The sequence below is a fragment of the Poecilia mexicana genome, unplaced genomic scaffold (assembly GCF_051168715.1).
Source record: "Poecilia mexicana isolate PSO_F unplaced genomic scaffold, ASM5116871v1 scaffold_3, whole genome shotgun sequence".
Lineage (NCBI taxonomy): Eukaryota > Metazoa > Chordata > Actinopteri > Cyprinodontiformes > Poeciliidae > Poecilia > Poecilia mexicana.
This window is the reverse complement of record NW_028263372.1, coordinates 10834790-10858998: the sequence shown is the minus strand read 5'-3', so window position 1 is coordinate 10858998 and position 24209 is coordinate 10834790. Positions and strand designations below refer to the sequence as shown.

The 24209-nt window shown below is 38.7% G+C and overlaps 1 protein-coding gene across 1 annotated transcript in view; it reads left to right on the top strand.

Annotated features, from left to right (window-relative positions):
• The first annotated feature begins 3066 nt into the window (after positions 1-3066).
• The window catches only part of igdcc4 (immunoglobulin superfamily, DCC subclass, member 4), a 58400-nt gene continuing 37257 nt past the window's right edge, over positions 3067-24209 (top strand). Inside the window, 1 exon segment of the mRNA XM_088004149.1 lies at positions 3067-3190. Within this exon segment, the coding sequence (XP_087860275.1) occupies positions 3067-3190 (124 nt within the window).

Genomic DNA, 24209 nt, shown 5'->3' with positions numbered 1-24209 from the left:
GGACTTGAGTCATAGCTTGATTGAATCTTGAGTTTGGTGTGTAAATCATAAGTTTTGTGTCTGTATGCTGAGCAGACCCACAGATCTATCCGATTCTCCGGTGGATCACTGAGGTGTTTGGTCCTGAGATGTCGACAGTAGATCTTTAGATCTGGTGTAAACTGGAATGTCTGAAAATGTTTGTGACTTTTGTTACAAATAAGAATCTAAAAAAACAAAAACTGTAAAACTCAACAAAATTATCTTTAACTGCATATGCAGGTGTTAGTCTTTAGGAGTACAGCAGAGCCCTCTGATTCAATTATCTACAAACTTTTTATTCTATTGATGGCAACTCGAAATTTTTCACAGAAAACCTCCCTATTTGTAGATGAATCAAACATTGTAGCAAAATGACCAAACGATCATTTTGCTACGATTTCTCTTTTGAGTTATGCCTCTACCAGCTTTGCACATCTAAAGATTGAAGGTTTTACCCTTTATGTACAAAACAGCTTAAGCCTTAAGGACACAAGTTTTCTGTTATATAATTACTACAAAAGGTGAGACATGATGAATATGCTTTCAACCCTGAGTCAATGCTTTGTAGAATCCTCTGTTGTGACTGCATAACACAACAGCAAATCTTTTGGGGTTTGTCTCTACCGGCTGTACACATCCAGAAGTTGAACGTTTTGCCAGTCATCTTTTGCAGAATAATTTATGCGAGGTCAAATTAGATGGGGAGCATCTGTGAGCAGTGATGTTTTATCTATAAATCTTTCAGTTGGATGTGTATTTGTAGTTTGTCTGGACAATTTTAGCACAATGATATGCTTTGACAAATGTAGCTGCAGTGATTACATTTAGGGTTGCTGTCTTGATAGAAGGTGAGCTTCTGCTCCAGGTTCAATTCTTGTAAAAGTTACACAGGTTTCCTTGCACAATTCTGCATAACTCCTTCAATCTTTTCATCAACTCTGACTGATGGTGTGACTGATGGTGCTGGGTTAACCCTTTCTAGCATCAACAGATTTTTGTGTGCACTCTAAATACTTCAACTTTGTTTTATTTTGTCCCTTTCATTCAAAAATACTCTCTTGGGTTGCTTTCAACAATGATTACCACTCGTCTTGAAAGGGCGGGTTTGTGGTGTGCACCACTAAGTGGAGTCATGTTGACAGATTGTCCGACCTGAGTTGTTTGCGATTATGTGCTACTTTGTCTTAGTCTGTCATATTCAATCCCCAGTAAATTGCACCTTGAGGTTTGTGGTTAGTGAGTGACAAAATGTGCAAAAAAGTTTCAAAGCACTGTAAGCGAGGACACTTGGGGAAACAAATTAAGGATAGAGCTTTAAATGTTGCTGCTGCATATTCGCTTTCAGAAACATTACTGAGAAGCAAGCTTTCTTCTTGTGTTTGTCTTTGCCATTAGTGCTGCAGTAAAAAAAAAAATCTCCTCCTCTGCATAGGTGCAAATTGCATACTGAACTTGAATCCACGGGGTATCAGGTGGAGGCAACAGTCAAAATTTTGGATTCAGTGTTTTACACCAGCAGAGGAAGAAGGATAAACAGTAAAATTAGAGCTGAACAACAAGTGCAGAGAACACAGTAATTCTATCTGGCTCAATCTCATGATCCAACACCCCAGACATTTGTTTTTAATCAGACACCTGGGAGCTGCATCCATCCCATTTCATCAGCACCAATCAATCCTGCGTCAGTGAATACAGCGAGGCGGGAAATCTGGTAACGTGATATGTTATTACCAGAAGGAACAATTTCATCTCAGGCTGGTTTTGTTTCACTGTTTCTTTTTGTGTCAGGCAACATAAGAATTTATAGCCAGAATAGTAAAACAACACTTATTTAATAGCACATGTTAAAGTTGTGGAATAAAAAAAAAATCAGCACAAGACTTTCCTTTTATCTTGGGGAGTTATTTCTGCTAGAATGTCTTGTCATATGGTCTGGAACTTCAGTAAAGCTCCGCGTTCATCCTGGCTGCTAGTGCTGGTGAGTGTTGGGGATGGTGCTGGTATCAGTGATGCTGAGGGCGCTGCAGGAGGCGAGTCTTTGTCTGCACTGGGTAGGCTCAGCTCCAGCTGGCTTCTGCTATGTGTTTACATGCAAAAGTCAGTGGGTCCCTCAGCACATGGAGCAGTGGTGGGGGCAGCAGCTGGTTGATTGATTGGGATGCAGAAGAAGCCATCCCCTTCACCAGCCCACCTCTTTTTTAAAAAACTCAGGGAGCACATGAGCCCCTCCTGCCCCCACTCCCCCCCTTTTACTTAAAACCCTGATCTCCTTTACTAACAAAGGTGCATGCTTCACACAACAATGCTACAAAAAAGCTTTTAAGAATGAATGTGTGGTTATCTAAATTGCTCTCACGTTTTGTGCAGCTTCTTGTTCAGAGCTCCTAAACATCACTACCTTTGGGGGGCAACGCATTAGTAGTCTTCACAGACACCCATCCGGACCGTTCTCGACTCTTTATTTTGCTCCAGCACATGCAGAATCCTTGTACTAGATGACCCCCTTCCCATCACCCCCACTGCGGGCAGCCGTGGGGGTGAGATGCATTTGTTGTAACAAATTTCCAAGTGCATTTCTAGCCGGCAGCGTGTCTGCTATGAACGGGTCCCCCAAGGGTGAGAGGAAAGCATGGAGTCCAACAAAAAGAGAAAGGCGTGTATGCGTGTGTGTGCGTGTTTGTGTCACTAACAGCTTCTCTGTGCTCCAGCGGACTACCAGCCAGCCACTGTCTGGTAAACGGGCGCGTGCGTGAGGGGATACGTGTGCACGTGTGCGGCCAAGCGTGTATGTGTGTGGTATGAGGATAGAAAAGCAGCACACACACATTTGCACACACACGCTTAACATTCGCTCGCAACATGGCGTTGAAGCGCCGAGAGACACGATAGCTCTGCCCCGACTAATGCGGTGGTTCTGCGCGGAAAGCCCGGGGACAGCTGCCCGACAGAGACCCAAACCAACACAGAGACTCCGTTACGCAGCGCCGTGGACAATAACGGATTCCAGCGTGTGCATGTCGCCGTGAGGGCTTGAAACTACGGTGTATGTGATTGTATACAGGCGCACGCTTCTACCCCGCTGGTGGAAATCAAAGGCTGTACATGGCGGTGGAGAGTATAATTTGGCTGTTCTGTCTTCTTTCGCTGTATTGGGGTCCAACCAAGCAAGGTAAGGGTCCTTTTTTTGTAATCATGAGAAGGGTGAGGGGGGTTGTTTGTATGCGTGTTTGTTTCGGCGGGGTGAACTGGCCGCTCAGATTACATAGAAGTGCAGCGGCACCAAAGTCGGCTTCCAAACAGACAGGACAGAGCTGCTGGGGGGTAAATTTGCACCTTGCGCCTTGCTGCGTCTCCTCAGTATTCCGCCTTCACCTCACATGGCCTCTGTGCTTGTTTATGAGATCGGGGGGTTGTGTCGGTGCTTCGGTTGCCTCCCAGCAAAGAAGGCGCCCGTAGGACTCCGGGGTTGTCAAGTTGCAGAAGACCCGAATGTTAACACACTGGGGCCGCCACGGCCGGCGCTTTGAGCTGGTCAGGGAAAGTTTGGTGGCTCAGTACAAGTGAGTTCTGGCTTTCTGTCCATCATCTTTTTAATCCACGCCAAAAAAAAAAAAAACCAACACAAACAAACAAACACAAAAACCCCCACAAAAGGTCTGCAAATGATAAAATAAAACGATTAATCTATATCATGATTTGCTTTTATTTAAGACGTAAAAGCACCAGTTCTCTACTCCTGCAAAAATAATGTCTGCTCCTTGATTACTCCAGTTAGAATAACTGTGTAACACTTATTTATTGTTTATTCCAATTTAATAAGTGAGCTATAGAATAATTCATTTACATTTAATTAGAATTTGACTGTAGTTTTCCAGTACTTATTGAGAGGAATGTTAGAAATGTTTGCCTGTACTAGCAATACACTATAAAGATCACTGTTTTCCTGAGTTAAAAAGAACTACATAGTTTACAGGCGTGGAGTTCAGTAAACTGGGGTTTATATATAACTAACCCAAAGTTTTTCTTATTGGGACAGACCTGCACACTGTGATGTTTACAAATTCACTAACCTGTCAAAGGAGATTTAGAGCTACATTTACAGCAACATTGTTTCCCGAAAGCAACAAAAGCATAGCCCAATTTTTTAATGTCAGCAACTTTCTAAGCAACTTATCTCATTCAAATGTCTGTAATTCTAATGAATTCAAGAAAATAATAGATTTTGTGAAAAATATTTGATCAGATAATAGATGAGACGGATTAAATTGCAAAAAGTCTTAATCTTGAGTGCTTGATCTCTTTTAAATGTCATTTACAGCAGTGATACAGTTACAGTGTCACTGGTGTGTTTTGATGATTGACTAATTTCTACATAAAACAATCAGATGACAGGACTTAACAGACAGAAAACCCCAGCAGACACTCACAACGTGTTTATGCTTAGCAAGTCTGCATGTGTTAACTGTCAATGTAATCTAATCTTGTTAAGTTATACCGTCTAGAGGACACACAGTATTAATAATTATGGGGTCTATGTGGAGCAAAGAGACATTCATGAGCTCGGTGAAAACAGTTACTTTATTTTAGACCCGGCATGTTCCTTTTCCTCCCAGTTTTCCCTCCATTCACTATTCAGCTGGTAATTTTATGTAAGGCTTTTCAAATATCACTTCACGGCCATTTCAGATGGAAAACTAAAGTTTGCATCAGATTGGAAACTTCTAGATCTGTAATTAAATGGCTGAAAAAAAGCCTTTCAAACAAGAAGCTGTTAAGAACCTATAAATCATCAAGTTGGACAGAAGAGTGATAGTCTCACAGGTTGATGGAAGACAACTTTTTACAGCACATCATATTTTATATGTATAATGGGTTTCAAGGGCATGAAACTAATCTATACTAGGAATTCTGCGTGTGTCTGAATAGATGTAGTACCCATAGACAGACAGGTAGATATCTAAGCCTGATTTGCTTACTTATAGTGTCAGATGGTTCAGTAAAATGTATATTTTATGGGTCCATACATATGGGGCTTTATGTGTCTTAAATCAAAAAAGTGTCTACGTTCCACTACATACTGCAAGTTTTGGTGCTGTTTTAAAATTAAATGTCTTTAAACATCCTTTATTCGCATTCAACAACTGTTGGTGTCCGGACATTGTTTCGCATCTTGTACTGCTTCAACTTGAGTCTCTTTCATTATGTGTTGGTATCAGTAGTTGCAAAGAAAGCAAGGACAATGTGCAAGAATTGATGTGGAAGTGAAAAAGGCTGAGTCGAGAAGGTTGGGGGAAAGAAGGAGGCTGAATGTGTTCTTTGTTAACCTTAATCTGATAAGTGAATAGAGGGCCATGGATAACCACGCACTACAGGCCCCAAGTAAGTTAGAATAAAATCCCCCCCATTGAGAACCTCTTTACATGAGTTGATCCCACAATGGAGGCCATCACACCTAGAACCAGAAATCTAGTATGTAGGTTGTCTATTGTGATTTCATCAAATAAGTCTACAGAAATGTTTATGGTTTGTTCAATGTCTATGCTTTAATTCTTTGAAATGTTTAGCTTCTGATCAACTAAATAATGCTTGTATTCAGTAGCTTAACATTAGCTCAATTCTTGGTAATGAAATGATCCTTCATATCTCATGCATACTTTAGCTAACAAGCTGGATTTTACTGTTAGATAAATAGAAAGCTGGTATATTATAATTATTATCTGGTATTCAGCATTATTTCTTTGGAATATTCTGTTTAAAGCCACATGCAACTGCATTGGATTCTTACATAAGAGAGATAAAAATGGAGAAATAAAGGTTGAGTTGAATATTCCATAATTTATCATCTTATAGTCCAGTGATGAGTGTTCATTGCATCAAAACAGAGCGTGAAATTTATTTACTGTGTGCTTAAAATGCCATTAATGTCTATAGCAACTGTTAGCAGGTGGTTCATTCATACATCTACTGTGTTCTCCTTATCTGAAATTGGGTCATAGGTCCAGGAGGGAAACCCAGATTTTTCTTTCTCCGGTGACACTCTCAAACCTATTCAAGGGATTTCTGAGTTGTTCTCAGGCTAGATGGGATATGTAGTCCCTTCAGTATTTTGTATGCTCTGGAGGCCCAATATTTTCTTCACCTGAAGTTGACTTTTGATTCGTTGTTTATGTTTGCTGTAGTTCAAGTGCAAGTCTCAGTCAAGAGCGGTTTTCTGAAATGAAAACTCTGGAAGCCAACCGTGTCAATCACGACTGATCACCCTGGGATACTATTGTAATTATTTACCCTCTTATGCTATGCCAAGCTTATTAATTTTGAGTGAAGCTCTGCGAAACACCATTTTCATATTTTTCACTTGTTTCAGCTTTGTCTTCGAGTCTTCAGAAACATTTTTTTCTTAATCCAATCCAAATCCAAAGAAAAGAGCCTCCGGACAATCCAAAAGCAATTATCAGTGATTGTTCAGAGTGCAATTATTGTTGGAATAAATGTTCAAAGTCTTCTGAACTTGTGTACATTTTTACCATTTGGAACTCAGCTTTTTGAATTACATACAGGTGGGCACACTGTAATTAATAAATCCACGGTTCAGATACACATAGAAACGCCTCACACAATAGTTATAGGAACAAAAAGGGTCCATAAATCTGTGAGGATTTGTGCTTTAATATCTGCTCACAAAAGTTTAGAAATAATATATATTTAACACAAAAACAAATGAACACAACACTGCTTAGAAATCTACCAAAGGCAATCATAATAGAGCCAAACTCGGTGACCAATCTGTCAAGTTTCATTCAAATAAATATGATGACTCAGCATGGATGTGCTGATGTGAGTCTTAGTTATTTAGTTTTGAGAAGACATGCTGCCAATCAAAACAAGGTTTTGATCAGGGCAGAGTCACTGAGAGTGAGAGCTGAGCAGCGGATGGGAGTCAACTCTTTTGATTCCCTTACAAAGAATTGGTCGTGGTGATCAAAACCCATCACTGTTCCATGTGAAGTAGAGTGAGAATGAATGAAGTGTAAGGTTTCCCCCAGAAAACTTGCTAAGACTGGTGGTTGGGGTGCTCGGGCAATCATTCATCCAGTGGTCTGTTGTGTTTTTGAGTTTAAAAATATGTTTAAAGTTGACAGGAAATTTGAAAATATCACTTGACAATTATGTGTTATTGAAAGATTGGAAGGTTAATACCATAACATCAACTGTAAAGTCTTAAAAAAATGCTAACATTTTTAAAAGAATTAAATAAGTAATGCTTAGCCTTGTGGGGCACAAGTAAAGCCTGGTGGCCCGCCAGGCTTATAATACACTGGGGAAAACCCTGAAGAAGAGCCCTGCAGGGCTGGAACCATCAATGACAAAGGGACATTATTGTTTGGTCTTCTTGTCTTCTATTGGAGCTGCTGTTTGTGTACCATCAAGTTAGAAAATAACTTGAGAAATAACCATCATTTCTGGCTTCATAATAACCTTAATCAATATCCTCTTTGCTTGAAAAGACACAATGCAGAGAAAGCTGGATGCATTTTGTGTTTCAATTGCAGACAGAGATAATGTGACACTGACAAGAAAATGTATGTTGCTGATGAAATGAAAATACTACAACGCTTCCACTATCAGTGCTACTACTAATAATAGTGATATTTGATTTAAAAAAAATCAATATTCTGATAACTGCAAACATGTACACACCTAATATTTTGTACTAATTTGTGTTGGGAGAAGGAACTTTGCCTGAGTGTTCTTGACACTCCTTTGACATTTCAGAAGTTTCAATAGACTTTATAATGTTTTTCATATATAAAATTTTTTACTAAGTTTAGGTTTTTACAACCGGATAATTTTCTTAACATTTTGTCCACCCCATTGACCATTTTGCAGATTTACTAGATTTTGATAAACAGGGAGACTTCTTAATTGATGAGCTTTATTATGTGTCCGATAGTTCACTGCTTGGATTATTACCAGTGACCTTAATTTTGTTGCAGATCTTTGAGCACATTTCACTGACCTCCTAAACTGGAGTGTTGAGTGGAAGTGGCTGTGGTAATACAGGCTGGTAAGCACTGGGCACAGTGAGGGATGCCCTAATGGGTGCCGGGCAAATTTGAGGTCAAGGGCTATTCCTACATGCACAAAGCATGTGTATCTGTTCACTCCAAGAATCAAATGGAAATATGTGTGCTACACTTAACACAACACAAGCAAATGATTTTAACAAAAGTCTAGACGGCTTTGTTCTCCCTGTGTTTAGTCAAACAGTTCTGCAGCTATTAAAAAAGATAATTATCTACAGTTATGCAAGGGTTTATGTGAAACTGAATTGGCTTTTCAGAATAATGAGTCACAGGTAGTGACTGAACACTGACCTGAAAAACACACCATTTTTATTAGGTATGACTGCATGACTTTTAAAAACTCACATTTATCTTATGCCTGTGCACTAGTTTTTTTTTTAAGTTTCTGCTTTGTCCAGCTTAAAACCCCCAACTCCCACTTTGGCAATCCACCCACCCTCCCCCCGGTACAATTCCACAGAAGCAGCAGAGTGTGATATGCCTTGATGAAACTTAAATGTACATTCATCTCTTCCACTGGTCTTGTCATGGTGCATTCGTCAAGCTGCGTTTTCCTCTTAGACTAACCAAATAGAGCATGTATGAGTTCTAGACAGGAGATTGACTGCAAGTACATTTTAATTAGTTTGTCTCATAGATTAGAAACCAGTAGTTATTCAGGAGTGGTACTTTTTTTTTTTTTTTTTTGCAAGACTTTATAATGTGTTGACATCATTATCTGAAGTTCTAACAAAATGTCAGTGACAAGCTTTTCTCAGATACAAATTAGACATAATGACTTCACTGTTTTAATTCTGAATTATTCTCTAACGGGCTTGACATTCTCATGGTATGATAACCTGTAGTAAAAATACGCAGTACTGTATTTTGCAATTTAACATTTTAAACAAAAATGTACAACATGAACCGATTATGTTTATTTCTCAAATAAGCAACATTAATTCTTACTGCTGCAAAAATAATATTAATTCCTCCAGCTATATTCTTAGAAATCACCTTGATTTATTGCTACTTTGATTTTGATACACAACCTGAAGCAAAATTATACAGTAGAACAAACATATTGTCAATTAAGTAGTATTTCTAACCATCCTGCCTTGACTGTGGTTCAATGGGAAGAGCAGTCATCTTAAAATAAGACGGTTGTGGGTTTAATTCCAGCTTCCTCCCTAAAATGCTGACCTCTCCTTGAACAAGACACTCAGTGTGCAACTGTGTGAATGTGGCTTGAGTGTGGTCATAAAAGCACTACATAATTTCACTTCATCTACCAATTAGCTGTAAGGGCTTCTTGTACAGAAAAGGTTCCCTGTTTGTTCTTCTGCCCTTCATTAAATAACACAAAAATAAAAAGCAAATTACTTAGTTTTTAAGCTGAGTAGTTGGGGAACTAGCCTGCAGTCAGCTGCTTTACAATCAAGCTGATTATAAGTTACCATGTGTAGGTTTGGAACACTTTAAACACCCAGCCAGAATGCTACATGAGACGCTATTGGTTGGTGTTTGCATTATAGCAGCCAATCCAGGAGCATCATTCATTTTTACTTGGCACTGATTGACAGCAGGACATAAGGAATCTTTTTATCTTCTCCTGTAATGCTAAGGGAGTCTCTACTGTGTGTATTAATGCATATTAAGGTATATTTAGTGACATTAAAACAGGCAGTTACAAACATTTTCTCAGGGTATTTCAAGTGTTAGGATTTCATTTATTTGCAGGCGGCTTGCATGTAGCTCAAATAGGGTCTGCTGCATGTAGCACAAACCAGTGTAATATTTAAAATAATGTATTTGATCATCAGAAAACCTGTTATCTAGATCAAAGAACCATTTATTACTTGCCATTTATTAGTCGCTGTAGTGGGAAAAAAATGGTCAAAAACTGAAATAAGCTATTAAAAGTTATCTGTGCATGCAAGCGTAATTCTGACGTTCCTGCACAGAAGCTATTAGATCCATTTGCTTCAGTTTATGTAGTACAATTTATGCTTAACACATTTTACAAGCTAAAGTGGTGATTCATTCTAATGTGACATTGACCAGATGGGGGGAAAAAAATACTACACGTGGAATGCTTGAACAGTCAGAGAATGTGAATGCCGCACACTCAACTTTAAGGTTTTAGGAGATTATCAAAGTAATGGTTCCCTATCAGGGCCATTTGTCATAATAAAAATGTTTCCTGCACACCTTTGATCAGACTCTGGTGACTGAAGTGGAAACTTGAACCATCAAATAGGTACTTCATAAATCCTTTGGTGGTGTCGCAGTAAAACGCTTATTTCTTTAATGGGGTCTCTGTGGAGCATCACAGGTGATGATATAAAACTGAAACAATCAAAAGAACACTTTGAACTTGTACAGGGGAAAAATGATAGAGTACTATATTTTAAAATAAGACATTAAATCACCCTAAAACTCACATTTCTATATCATAACTTTAATTTTGAATTTCTCATTTTGAGAGTGTAGTAGGGTGGTTGTAAATATAATTGAAATAGTAAGTACTTAGAAGAAATATATCCTTGTTGTTGTCAGGTTTGAGTAATTAACCCTTTTGCAAAGTATGTGATAAATATTTTTGTAAAGCCAGCAATAAAATGTAGACAATAAAAATCTTAGTCACCTTGACAGAAATGGGTAGAAAGTGATTTTGAGACAGAACATTTATTACACAGCCGTGCTGTGTTCAAAGTCCATTTTCTAACTTAAAGCACCTGGCAGTAAAGTTGCGCTGGAGGAAGGGTGGGGAGGCATTTTGGGGTTGACAATCTGTCAGAGAAGACCCATTTTACATACCCACTCATTTCACACATTTTATTGTAGCTCATTTAGTCTGTAACTTCATCTTTAAAGTATTTCCCCTACAACTTTTAAATTGGCACTATAATTATATCTTTAAAGAACTAATCTATGGGTATTTCCTTGTTTGTTTATTGCTAATACCAACTTCTGACAAGATACATATACCCTTTATGTTAAATATATTTTTAGAGTCTGGAGGCAACAGTACATTTAACATTTAAACATTTCTGCAAGATAATTTAGTCATATTTAGTAAGTCAGAATATCAGTGAAATGTTACTTTATTTCAGAAACTACTGCTCTACCTGCAACCACAAGTATCTCATTAATCATCTAAAATGAATGATGTATTCAACTTTCATGCCAATAACTACAGAACCATAATTAGCACCAATTCAGGTTGCAAGACTGGGCTTTGAATTGACAAAACGTCATTTTGCAAATAGAATAGAATCATAAGCACAGTGACATACCGACGAGGGAACATCTAGTTGGCAACCTTGTTAGCTTAATGTTTTCCATAACACATGAATTAGGTCCTCTATATTTGCCATGATGCAGCACTGACTGAATGTTGTTAGAGATCCATGAGACCACAGGAGATTGTTGAATTAGTCTGAAGCAGGCCTTAATCTTAGGCTTAAGATTTTAAAGAAGCTTCAAAGTTTGTTTTATAAGTTTTGTTCAAATCCACCGAAAAGCTTTTGCTCTAAATATGTTAAATTTGTTTTCCAGAAAAGCTATATTCAAGATTAGTTTGAGCTGTTTGTGTACTTGACATCGGAGTAGGGCTGTTGTAAACGAATATTTTAGTAATCGAGTAATCTATCGATTATTCTTACGATTAATCGAGTAATCGGATAAAAAAAAATTATAAAATGAAATATTGGTAAATCTGGCATAATACCGGTGTTACTATCAGATATCAATATCAGTCCAATTTTTCATATTTGAGCATCCCTAACAGTTGCTTTTTTGTAGTTTAGAAAACTAACCTGTAACAATAATAGCTCACTTTCTAAGTTAACCAGAAGAAAAGTTATAGAAAAATCTGAAATTATATTGAGTTTAATAACAAAGAGGCAGGCTCACAAATATGCTTATAAAAAATGTCTACAATCCAGCTTTTAGTTTATGTATTCATCTTCAGTGAGTTTAATAGATTAATTAAACTCACCTTGCCACCTAACCTGTCACGCTTTGGGTTTGAAAATACGGGAAATGCCGCCTGGAGTGGGAGGAGAGGGCGAATGAACGAACGTAAGATGGGGTGGAGGGGAGGAAATAGACCAGCGGACTGACGAACCGTTAGACCGGGGGACGAACACGGGGGGAAGCAATACGGGATATTTACGACACCTTCACTGGTCACACTCAGAAACTCATCTACCAGCCATGTACGATGCGCTCCGCCACCCGTTTCTTCAGACCGGGATATGAAATTTATTGTGCGGTTCGTCGGTAAAGCTACATTTACACGGTAAGCATCAGCTACTCAGCCGCCCGCCCTGTTCAGTCTACCGCTCACCTCAGCGCTCTTCCCGCCGTTCGCTTTCAACCAGCAGCCCCTGAGGAGAAATGCTGCCGTACTCCAGGCATTCCCCAGTCATTTTAAGGATGCTTATTGGTTCCCCAAAAACGATAAAAAGTCGGGCATTATCATCAATCAATAAAATCCCCACGGGCCAAACTTGAAGATTGGACTTTATGCCGCTGAGACTTAGCTTTTGTCAACAACTCAGAGGCGGAAGTGAGAGCTCCGCGCAACGCAAATGAAGTCCCGGCCGGAACACGGTGCGCTAACTAATAAAACATAAATTAACGAAGCTTCGAGGCAGGTAAATTTTCCTCGAGGAATTTTAGTAATCGAGGTACTCGAATCATTCGAGGAATCGTTTCAGCCCTACATCGGAGTACTACACAGCAAATTTGGAAGTGTCAGATTTCCAGTGCAAGTGTTTTATGTTAAAAATACAGTGTTAATTCAACAACATGAGTGTCAGTGAGTGTTAGTTTCCCTGACACTCACTAAAGAGTTCCAAAGAGTTAAACTAAAAGCAATGGACTGGATTGCTTTGGTGATTTCTAAATTAACTCCAACAGTCTAAATCAACATTCAGTCTGGTGTTGATTTAGAAATCAACATCAGACAGTTCCTCCCACAATTGTAACATATTTGTGACATCACATCAGGGAAGGAGCAACAGATAGAGTGGGGGTCGCAGCAGGGTCCCAGCCTGGACCTACAGGGGGCACACATGGGAGGCAGAACATGCCTTCAGGGACCCAAATTTTCTTTATAACATCTGATGAGAACTGTTGAAAACAACCCCAGTAGGTTATATAGTAGGGTGCCCCACTGTTGACTCATGGTTGCTAAAAACCTTACCAGATTGACTGATTTTAGTGACATAGTGAGTGTAAAATATTGAATAAAATGTTGTGCCACATGACTGGCTTTATTTTCACTCTTATATTTAACTTTATGACAGAAATGAATGAATCAGCCTTATTGTCTCCAGGTGCATTCTGGGTAAAGCTTGTCACCAACGTCATCATCAGTCACTTGGCAACAAATGGCAAACTAGCTAGAGCATTTCTAGGGACTATTTAACATGTTTTGAATTTGTGTTGTTTTATCATTAGTGACCAGTAGCCTAATGTTTCTGTTCTTCTCTTGGTTTGTTGTACTTCATGTCAGATGGATTTCAGAATGACACAGTCGCTCTCTCTGGTGATGAAACTTGTTAGCTCCGCCGTTGCAGGCGTGTCCATGTTGTAAAGTTAAATTATCATCAGCTTCATATGTGGGTTGTGCTTAACCCCTGCGCCACCACAGCACACCCTGCCAGTAGTATTTCAAAACTCAGATTTCTATGTTAATATATACTTTACACCGTTCTGTTAGATTAACACGTTCATAGTGTTAACTTTTGACAATATACACTAGTTGTTGGGTAGATTAACACTGAAGTGTATTTGATTTCAACTACTGTGAGTGTTGATTCAGCTCTCACAAATAAAACTTTCAAAAGTGTAACTTCTACACCATCCAGAGTGGACCAATATAGACACTTTCAAAGTGTTGAATTTAACTCTGTAGGAGTTGATGGAACACTTCCAAATTAGAAGTTTTAGAACTTCTGCTGACCCTCCGCAACCGAAGGGATTCATTTGTTTCATTCTCTCAAAAAGCTGTCATTTTTGTTTTCTCAAACTCTGCACTTGTCAATTTGTAAAATTGTTGCTGAAAAAACCTTGACAGGCAGATGTAAACCCTTGAGTGATTTAAGTACTAAACATTTTCATTGTAAATAGATGCAAAACGCCCGTGGAAGGACTTTCATGGCAGTTCTGATGTAAATTCAAACACTCACTGGAGGGAGATGTTATTCTCTCAAAAATGGTGCATTTTAAAATGCAAGCATAAAAGATTTTCCTTTCACATCTGTTACTCCTCTTCACCAAATAAGTTTATTCATTTTTGTTTTCCTTTCAGCTGTAAGCTATTAAAATAATTAAAGATTGATGCATGTATCCATAGTGTTGTTGCAAAATTTTGATCCCTCTTACATTTCTGACACACATGCTGATATCTTGATACTTTTAACAATAGAACAGGCTGTTTAGAGAACAGCTAATGGAACACGGCAAATTAAGCTTCTGTTTGTTTGTGTGCGTGTGTGTGTGCATGTGTGTTCGTGTGTATGTATTTGGTTAGGTAATGCAATGTTCCCAGTGTTCCTCCTTGCTTGTCTGGGAGCTTGAGTGTGTTAGCTGTGATTTGTGACTGTATCTTGATCCATTCCCCAGAGAGCCGATACTAAATTAGGACGCATATTATTTAAAGACGCCCTGGGTTAAGCTATATTTGTGGAACGAATATGTTGATTTTTTTTTTAAAGGGACCTTGTGCTGTAGCAATTGCGGCTTTAAATAGTCAGCGTGATGGTGAAGGTTAGTGCATGTTTTTATTCAGTTGTTGGTGACAGTGGCTCTTGAAATGTCTGAGCATATGGCTCTGTTTGCCAGTTTTATTTCTGTAAACATCACAATTCGTCAATGTGTTCATGGTGAACATCCATCAGTTCATAAAAAAACAGAGAGTTCTGGTCATGTGTATTTGGTCATAGATAGTTAATATCAATACTAAGGATTCTGAAAATTCAAGTCATAAAAATAAGTAATACAATCTGGAGAAAAAATATTTTTTAAAGTTTTACAGTAAAATTTAATAAAACTTCAACATTTTTATTTTTTTTAATTTTTTTTTGGTATTACAACACCTTCACCCACTTAAAATGCCTAATATCACACACAGCTGTAGCACAAAAGGTGTGCATCAGTAAAATATCATTAAAAAGCAGGGGTGCACCAATCCATCCCTGGAGACCCCTCTACTGACCTTTTGTTTTTCAATCAGGAGATCACATTTTTTTAACCCCTTAAAAAAGCATTTGAAATTAATCACTCATTTTATTACTGTCGACAGCAGTATAGAAGACTACTAAAAACACACCAAGTCTGTCCATCCAAACAAACTCACCCTGAAAAAAGACTTCAAGTTGCAACTAGCACAGACTTCTAAAAAAAAATCACACAGTTGAACGTAAGGAGTGTGACAATTTTCTTCAGAGCGATTTCAGTGTGTGGTAGATGACTTCAAGAAGCGTCTCACTGAAGTTAGTTTAGCCAAACGGGGGGTAACACTAATTAGGGGTCAGTGGATCCTAGAGATAGATGTAGCAGAGTATTCCAATGTTTTCCTCTTGTCTTCTCCTTCACTACCTTGGACCTATTGACTAATGTCTGGACGTCATTTTTGCTCGTAACATGTCCCACTGGTACAGTTAGTGTTAACACAATTTTATCTCCCCAAAAACAAGAGTAAAAATATGTAATTGTCAACACAATAAGTACCAAAGCAGAGTCTTTAGAAAAAAAAAATAGCCTAATTTATAGCAACTGCTGAGGTTTTAAGTGAACTATGTTTAAAGTTGACAATAAACTGTTCTTGTGTAAGGTCTTCAAGTTAAGTGTACCACTATAATCAAGACTGATCATTTTAAAGTTGAATAGTAGATTAATAACCATCATTTTATTATAATAATATCTCTGTCAGACTTTTCTAACATAATTTTGTGGCAGGTTTGTGTCTCTCATTGTTCAATGTGACGGGAGTTGAAACTTGCACAGTGTAACGTGCCATGCAATATGTCACATTATGATTGTGGAGGACCAAAGTAGCCAGGGTTATAAACAATTACTGAGTTATTGAAATAAACGCAAACATAAGGAAAACAAAATGGGAATTGTATCCTACGTAGGACTCGGGACATGATAGAAATTCAACAGGTGGATCTGGCAAATAATTGAAGCTGGGAGGGTGACTACTCAGTAAGGACTGGTTGGATGTTTAGAGAAGTTTTCAGCTAAGAGGGAAACCAAGAAACTAACCAATACAAAGTGCAACAGATGACCGTGCCGGACTTTGGTGTCTAATCTTTTTTCTTTTTCTTCAGTTACCAGAAAGACTCTTCATCCGTATGTAAAAGTACAGAAATGTTAAGATTTCTCTAATGCAAATGTTTTTGATTCGTCTCATTGTCCTGAAGAGACGAAACCTGTTTGAATTTTGCTACTGCTGCTTTGACTTTGTTGTACTTTAATGCCAGTGAACAGTCCTATTATTGTTGAGACAGATGATTGATTTACAGCACCATCTTACTTCATTACATCAGGTTCTCAGCTTTCTGACATGTTCTGAGTCAAGCATTTAGCGAGCAGTACTTTAGGTTAAAGGCTGTATAGAAATTCCTCTGGCTTCAGAGCACAGGTTCGCTGTCACATCAGTAAGCTTCCCTCCTTTGTGTCCGTCCGTTTTCTGTTGAGGTATAATCCAGTTCGAGTCCATCCGAGCAGTCGGTGTCTGAAAGGCAGGGTGCAGCATGTTCTTATGAAAGCGTTAGCAGCCCTGGCAATATTCACTTGCTAATTGAACCGCAGGTCACCGGCTCTCATTTTCTCCATGCTGTTTGCTCGGCCTCTTGAGAGCAGAGTTGCTCTGTAGGAGGCCATGCAGGAGGGGCAGAAGTGGCTTATTTGTCGAGGTTTTACCGATGTGTACTCTGTGTGAAGAGGCAGTTCTCTGACACTTCCTGTTGAGCTGTTCTTTCACCTGTAGCCCGCTAATATTTTCCTGCGCAACAGAACCAAAAAAAGCACGTTTTATGGATCTCCTTAACAAATATTTGTGCATTCGTAATGAGTATGCAAATGGTCCTCATTTACATGCAGCATACTATTCAAAGAACATACTACAGCCCTCTGACAGGAAATATCTTGCGAGAATCCCGCTGTGAGCAGATGTTAAGCTTGATCAGAGCCTCACTGCAGTGCATGATGTCAAATGACTTATGCAGTGTTATGTTATGCCTCGTCCTGATCTTGTGTGAAATCTGTGACCTTGAAGCGTTATATTGATATGCTTCAGCTTCATCTTTCAGAAAGGACCAATGAGATTAAAACAAGTTGTTGCAAGTGTCCAGCGCACATGTTGCTTTTTCTTTAAATTCACATCGTCGTCGTCCATTTTCACGCCAGTTGATCTAACAACAGCTTCGACCTCAAAAACTGGTGTTGCCGGTTCCTTACCGTAGGATAACCGTGCTGTGAATTTGGATGTTTATATCCGGAACCTGGTGTGTTACTCCCATGTTAGCTTTGTTGCAAGCCTTGTTGACTCTTGCATGAATCTGGCCCTTGACATGGTCATTTGGAGGCCCCATGCAGCTGGGGGGCAGTGCATGCAGGAGAGAAGCTCTGTGATTGGAGGAAGCTTGGCTGGTATGAATGAGCACTGTACATAGGGCAGCAGGCAGGAGACACTCCAGAGGAACTCTCATTCTCTAGCTCCGCTTTGCCCCATTGCCCCACATCAGCACAACAAACTATTCCAATTTAACCAATTCAATAGGTGTGAGACGTTTATTTTAGGGGGGCTCTGTTCAGTGTTTCTGAGTATAAATTGTCTAATTGAACATAGTTTTAAGTCATTTTAAAAGTCAATAAAATCAGTTGTATTTGAAAGATTTTCTGAAATCATTTTGCTCACTGATTTATTTAATTACCCAAATAAATTAGATTATTTCTAACTTGTATATATATATACCAGGCTATACTTCTATGTCAATAAATATTTATTGATCAACTGCGAGATACAAAAACATCCGCACAATCAAAATTCGGTGTATAAACAAGACAATAATAACATGCATTAAAATTGTGTTTATCTGATTGACTAACTCTGATTAGTCAGTTGGTAGCAAAAACTCACTTTTAGGAGTCACTGCATTGCAAAACATGACTTTACTGATAAAATGTTTACTTTTTACACAATGTGTACTATTTTATGTGAAGTATGTGGCCTAACTCTATAAACATTGGCGCTTCAGCCATTCGCTTCTATGCAGCCTTGTGATTAACACAAAATTAAATTTACCTTGAATCGTGTCGTTTTAGTTGTAGAGATAATAAAAACATTCCTTACATTTCAGTTCAGTTCCGATTAAAGAGCTGCCGTGAAGAGACGGCATTTACAGAGACTATGCGGCTGTAGATTTCAACTTTACCAAAATCTTTGAATTATTGCGGGCTTTTTAGGAATGCGATTCTGTTTCTGCCCGTAAGTTGGTGTGAGAAAAACATTGGTGTATCTGTGTCAGAGGAAACGCAGCTGGAACGGCTCGCGCTCGACGCAGCAGCTGTTACATGGCTGATTGACTAACAGCTTCACTGCGGCTCCTCTCCACAGGACACGGAAAGTTATTGGTTAATAGTTTCAGCTTGTGCTGAATCACAGTGCTGCATGTTGTTATGTTTTGATTATTCGTCACATTTTTTATTTTAGATCCAGCTAATTGAGTGGGATTTTTTTTTTTTTTTTTGCCAAGCGTTTATACTTGATTGATGTACAGTGTAAAATGGTGTAAAAAAACAAACATAAAATAACTCCCTCAGATGAAATTCCAGTGACTGAACTGAAATCAGTATCTAGAAAGACTTGCCTTGAAATATCTTGAAAATCCTTAAGGCTTAAACGAAATTATGTATTTTAATACAATTAATTAGAAATTTCATCTTTAAAATGCTACATAGAATTACAAAATCCTTGTAATATAGTTGAACTAGTGATATAAGCAAAAATTATACAGCTTCATCTGTAAATGGTAATCAAAAATTAACTGACACTGGAAGCTTGACGAGCTGATCTTATCAAGTTAGCTAATTATATAATTGATCTTTTTTTTTTTTTTTTTAAGTGAACCATCTAATAACTGGCTGACTCAGTTATTAGATGGTTCCAAGACAGTCAAATCTCAAAAAGAGCAGAAGATGGTTGCCTTGGAGATTTGAAATCGTACTACCTCCAGTGGTTTCCAGGTCATCGCTAAGTTGTTTTCTGTACCTGAATAATTCCCAAACAGCTGACTTTCCTTTTATGATCAGGGGGCAAAAGTTCAGCGCTTCCTTCAACCATCACACGCAGCTGACTGACAAACCGACTGAAGGGCGAAACGAAACGTGAGCTACTGTCTCTGAAAACTCATCCACACAAGTTTAAATCCCAGCAGTGGTATAATGGGAAGAGAAAAAAAATTCTGGCCCACAACTAGAGCCAATAAACTAATCAATATTTGTTTTCTGTGAACAACTAAACATTTAGACAATAGTAGATGAAAACAGTCTGATATTCTGTTATTGCACAGGCTTTTCCACTTTCACGTTGAAACCAAAGAGGCTCCCTCTCCCTGCAGCATTTATCACATCCCTGCTTGCTTTAGTTATCAAAACTGCGGCTTGAAAATATCGATTCATTCACATGGTGGGCGCTGAAATTTGATTTCTGACCGCAAGCATTTAAAAGTGGTCGGTTATTTAATTCTTACATTTTACTAGTGATCTAGAAAGTGAGAAAAAGAAGCACCTTTGAGACAAAACACTAATTTGCTCTTGATTTGAGACAATCTAGTTTTTTTTTTCCAAGAGAAGTGTTATCATGCATGCAATTTTAAAAATATGGAAGCGCAAATATGTGGTAATAATTGCTGTTGATGGATCCATTTAGCATATTTACAGGACAATGGTACAGATGGTAGCATCTGTGTGTTTATAATTTAGTTTCATTGTGCACTTTAATTCGAATCAGAAATTACCTATTATATTGATACTGTTTAATTAATTTTTTGTGTCATTTTGTTTAATTTTATTACCAAACACCCTGTTTTTTTATTTATGTGACAACTTTTCTGCAACACTGAGCTATGAATACTTCATGGCTTCAACAGTTCTCTGTTATGACGCCAACATTTCAACACCGCTTTTGTTCAAGTTTGAAATATGTACAGTGTGTAATTGGTTTTTCAAAAGACTCTGTACAAACTTTCATCCAATTTGTAAGTCTGGAATGACCATTATATCTTCTTTTCATAGTCTTGAGTATTGTGTTCATGGCTCAGATGAATAATTTTGAAACACTTTGCAGACGACAAAGCTTTGATAGCCACCATTATACCAAATAGAATGTTTTCGAGAGAGAATAGGAGACGTCAGCATATTTTTAAAGTAAAGACAATGGTAAGTGTCGCAGCCATTAAATGACAATCACTATATACATTATTTTTGAAATAAATATCTACTAAGGTAGAAAATCTTTCACTTACTTTAATTTTACACCAGATTAATGCTGCCCATTATCGAGGTGCCCAAGATGTTGCCGGATCTCAAGAAATTAGAAAAAGTCAAGCCCTTTTGGAGCAGGACGTACGGTTTTTCACCCCTAGGTTGTCACTTGATCCTTGAATGTGAAGTAAATAAAATAAGATTGTATTTTCACAGCGAAAAGCAATGCAATGTGAACGTGGCCGAACCGTGTGCTTTCCAGACTCTTGATTCCAGTATACATGCAGCATTCGGAACAGGAGCACATTGAATGAGACATGCATACTATAAAGAAGTGAACAAACTTAATTTCTCTTAACTTTAGGAAGCAGTACAATAGGAGCTGAACTGATTTAGACTGATGTCTGTATGATGCGAGAGGTTTAACACTTGTAGGGAAACGTGGTACAAAATTTTGAAAAGTCTGACGCACTGATTTTTACCCAACAGTGCTGGGCAATGTTTTGTTTTTGCTTTTTTTGTGTTTGTTTTTCTTTATGCAAACTGTCCATATCTCTCCAAGCCAGGAACTCCTTTCTACAGGAAGTGTAGCTTTTTGTTTTTAGGGGGGGTTTTTATGATGGAGAGAGAGTAATGTTTGAGGCTGATGGATTTCACTCACGGGCAATTTTAGCTGCAGATCATGTTGCCTGTGTCTTCAGATATTGATTACAAAGCCGGCATACGTGCCTCAATTTAACCTGTGGGTTTGTACGGGAGACCCTTCCTGATTTTAGCACAGTCTATTTTGGGAACAGTAGTCCAGAATTGGACCAATGCCAATTCTTAAGGTGTCAAATTGTTCATCCCGTCACCCTGCTAAGGGCAGCAGTCAGTGTAAGGTGTACCTAAAGGCTTAATGACAGTTTATGGGTGATGCTTTTTTCTTTGTACGAGTATCAATCTGGCCTCTGCATTGGGCTGATTTTAACGGATGGAAGTCGGTTTGGCACGATCAACAACAGTGGCTCTTAAAAATTCTGTATGTTTACGTGAGTTTGCAGACAGATAAACCTGACAGCATGGCACCAATGCCAAATACCTTCTACAAAAATTACAAGGTAAGGAGTATTGGACTTTCATGATCCATAAAATTCAGAAGATGTAAATTATTAAATAAGGGAAAAGATTTCATGGCTTTTCTCTATTTCTTGCTAGTGTGACCAGAACTGCAATTTGAATCCAGATAAAAATATTAAGGTGTATTCCACCCGGTTTTATGCCAGTACGTCATTTGTGGTAAAGTAAAAACAAGACTTCTTGTAGGTTTCTTTTGCAAGTGGATTTCCTCTTACCTATCTGCCGTACCGATCAGCATTACCCGACTCTGGAGCAGGTGCAGATATTCTTCCAACTGGGCTGTAAATCTCTCCAGCTCATCAAGACTTACTGTGAGCCTCTTAGCTGATGCGCCCCTCACTGGCCCTTTCGGTTTAGGCGCACGGCCTTGTCTTGGCAGGTTTGCGGCGCCTGTGCCACACTCTTCGTTTTCGGATGACGGATTAAGCAGTCCTCCATGGGATGTTGGCGGCTCAGGATACTGAGCACCGAAGCCCTCTCTGACGTTTATCCCTGAACTGAACAAACCTCTCAGGTGTTCACAGAACAGCTGTATTGAGGCTGAATTTTAAATTACACACGCCGACTCTGCTTTCTAATTAGCTGACTTCACGGGGGCAGTTGGTTGCACTGAGAAAAGCAGTAGTTAAATAAACAATAAAATCTTTTTTTTTTTGCCCATTTTTCTTCTGTGTTGCCTTTGTATTTCTGTCTTCTCATGCTTCAGTACTTGTTTTTTGCTCAATCGTGATCTGTTTTGGATCACCTGTGTTTTTTTTGTTGTTGTTGTTGTGCTCTTCTGCCGTTCGTTGCAACAGCTCAGTTTTCCCAGCAGATACAATTTGTGAAGAAAACTGGCAGAATGACCACGACTCACATCCTCTCCTCCTTTCACTGCACCATTACCTCATGTCACGCTTGATGTTGTTGCGTCAGCATTACAACATCTGTCAGCGTCGGTCCGCGTTGGCGCATGCGACTCTGCACCGTGCATGTGAACACCTTTGGCTTCAAATCAGCAAATACTCCTGGAGCAGACGCACGTGAATATGGAGTCAGATTTATACGTCTGGTCTTTTAAATCCTGCTGCAGAGGACAGGAGATTGTGTTGAACCTCTTTTCAGGAAATCTTCGGAGCTTTTTCCCCTACTGTTTGATTTATTATGGAATATAACGAGTATAACATGAAAAGTGGCAAGTTTTATTAATGAAAAGAGTTGTGTAATGTCCTCCTCTTGTTTAATCACACCCTTATTTCCTCTTCGAGGGCTGATACAGAATCATACTCACCTTTCATTTGATTAATTATTTTTAACGTACTTGAGGTAAGCTGGGAAATCGCTGTTAGCATTTTAATGACTTAATGAGACCTAATTACTAGAAATGGGAGAGAGGATACAAGGAGCCGTTAGGGGTGATCTGTCTGTGTTGAAACACATTACCAGCTGCGTAGAAGCTTTAAAATGCTTCTCATGCTCAAGTCTTTAGTTTGACTGATTTTTGCATTTGCTCCGTGGGTGTGTCGTTACATCAGTACAGCAGCTTTTTTTCTACTTCTCCAGTATAGATATGTGTGGATGTGTCAGCTGCCTCACTCAGCATAACCTCTTCCTCAGGAGGTGATGGTGGGGAGTCAGGCCTCATTTAATCAGGGGAAGAATTCCATTTCCCATTAACTTAATTAGTCTGACGGCAGAGATGGGGAAGCTGGAAGTAACCTGCTCTGTGTGTATGTGAAAGTCGACCAATTTAAAGATGAACTATAAAAGTGATTTTCAAATTAGATTGTCGTCGGAACAAAGACGTGACATTATGTAACGCAGAATTTTCCACGTTGATACCAGATGCAGTTTATGCCACACAAGAGCCACACCACTGCACGATATGCTGTCCAGACACTACGTCTGAACTGATAAGGGTTCACTCGGGATGCAGAAGGCTTGAAACTGAAAGTGAAATGGATGACTTGGCCTACTTGGTAAATGTTCAGCAAAAAAAAAAAAAAATCACTTACCTGGAAGATCTCATTGAGGTTTAAAGTTTCACTCCCAATGTATCAATTGATCTGTAAATATAGAAATAAATTAGGACTATGACTGCATAAGAAACAGCATGACGGCATTCTCACACTAAAAAATACAACAAATTCCACACCATTATTTAAAATATAACTGCACTATTCAGAATGAGAAAGCATAAAAGTGATCTACATGCTTCATAGACATACAACAAGCCGTGTTATACCACATGATTTCCAAACATTTAAATCTGAGTAACATGCAGTTTTCAGTAGGTGTGCAAGTACGGCAAGATGGGAGGCTTAAGCAATAATTATTTGACAAAAGCAAAACCTGATCCTCCCTCACCTGTTGTAGAAAGATGTCATATCATTGTGAGCTTGTTGAAAATAAAACTGTTTTCTTGGAGTGGTGGTAGCGTACAGCTAGCTACACATTAGCTGTCTGTTTTAACTTACTTCAGCGGTGTAAAACAATTCAAACCAAAACCGTTCACAACAA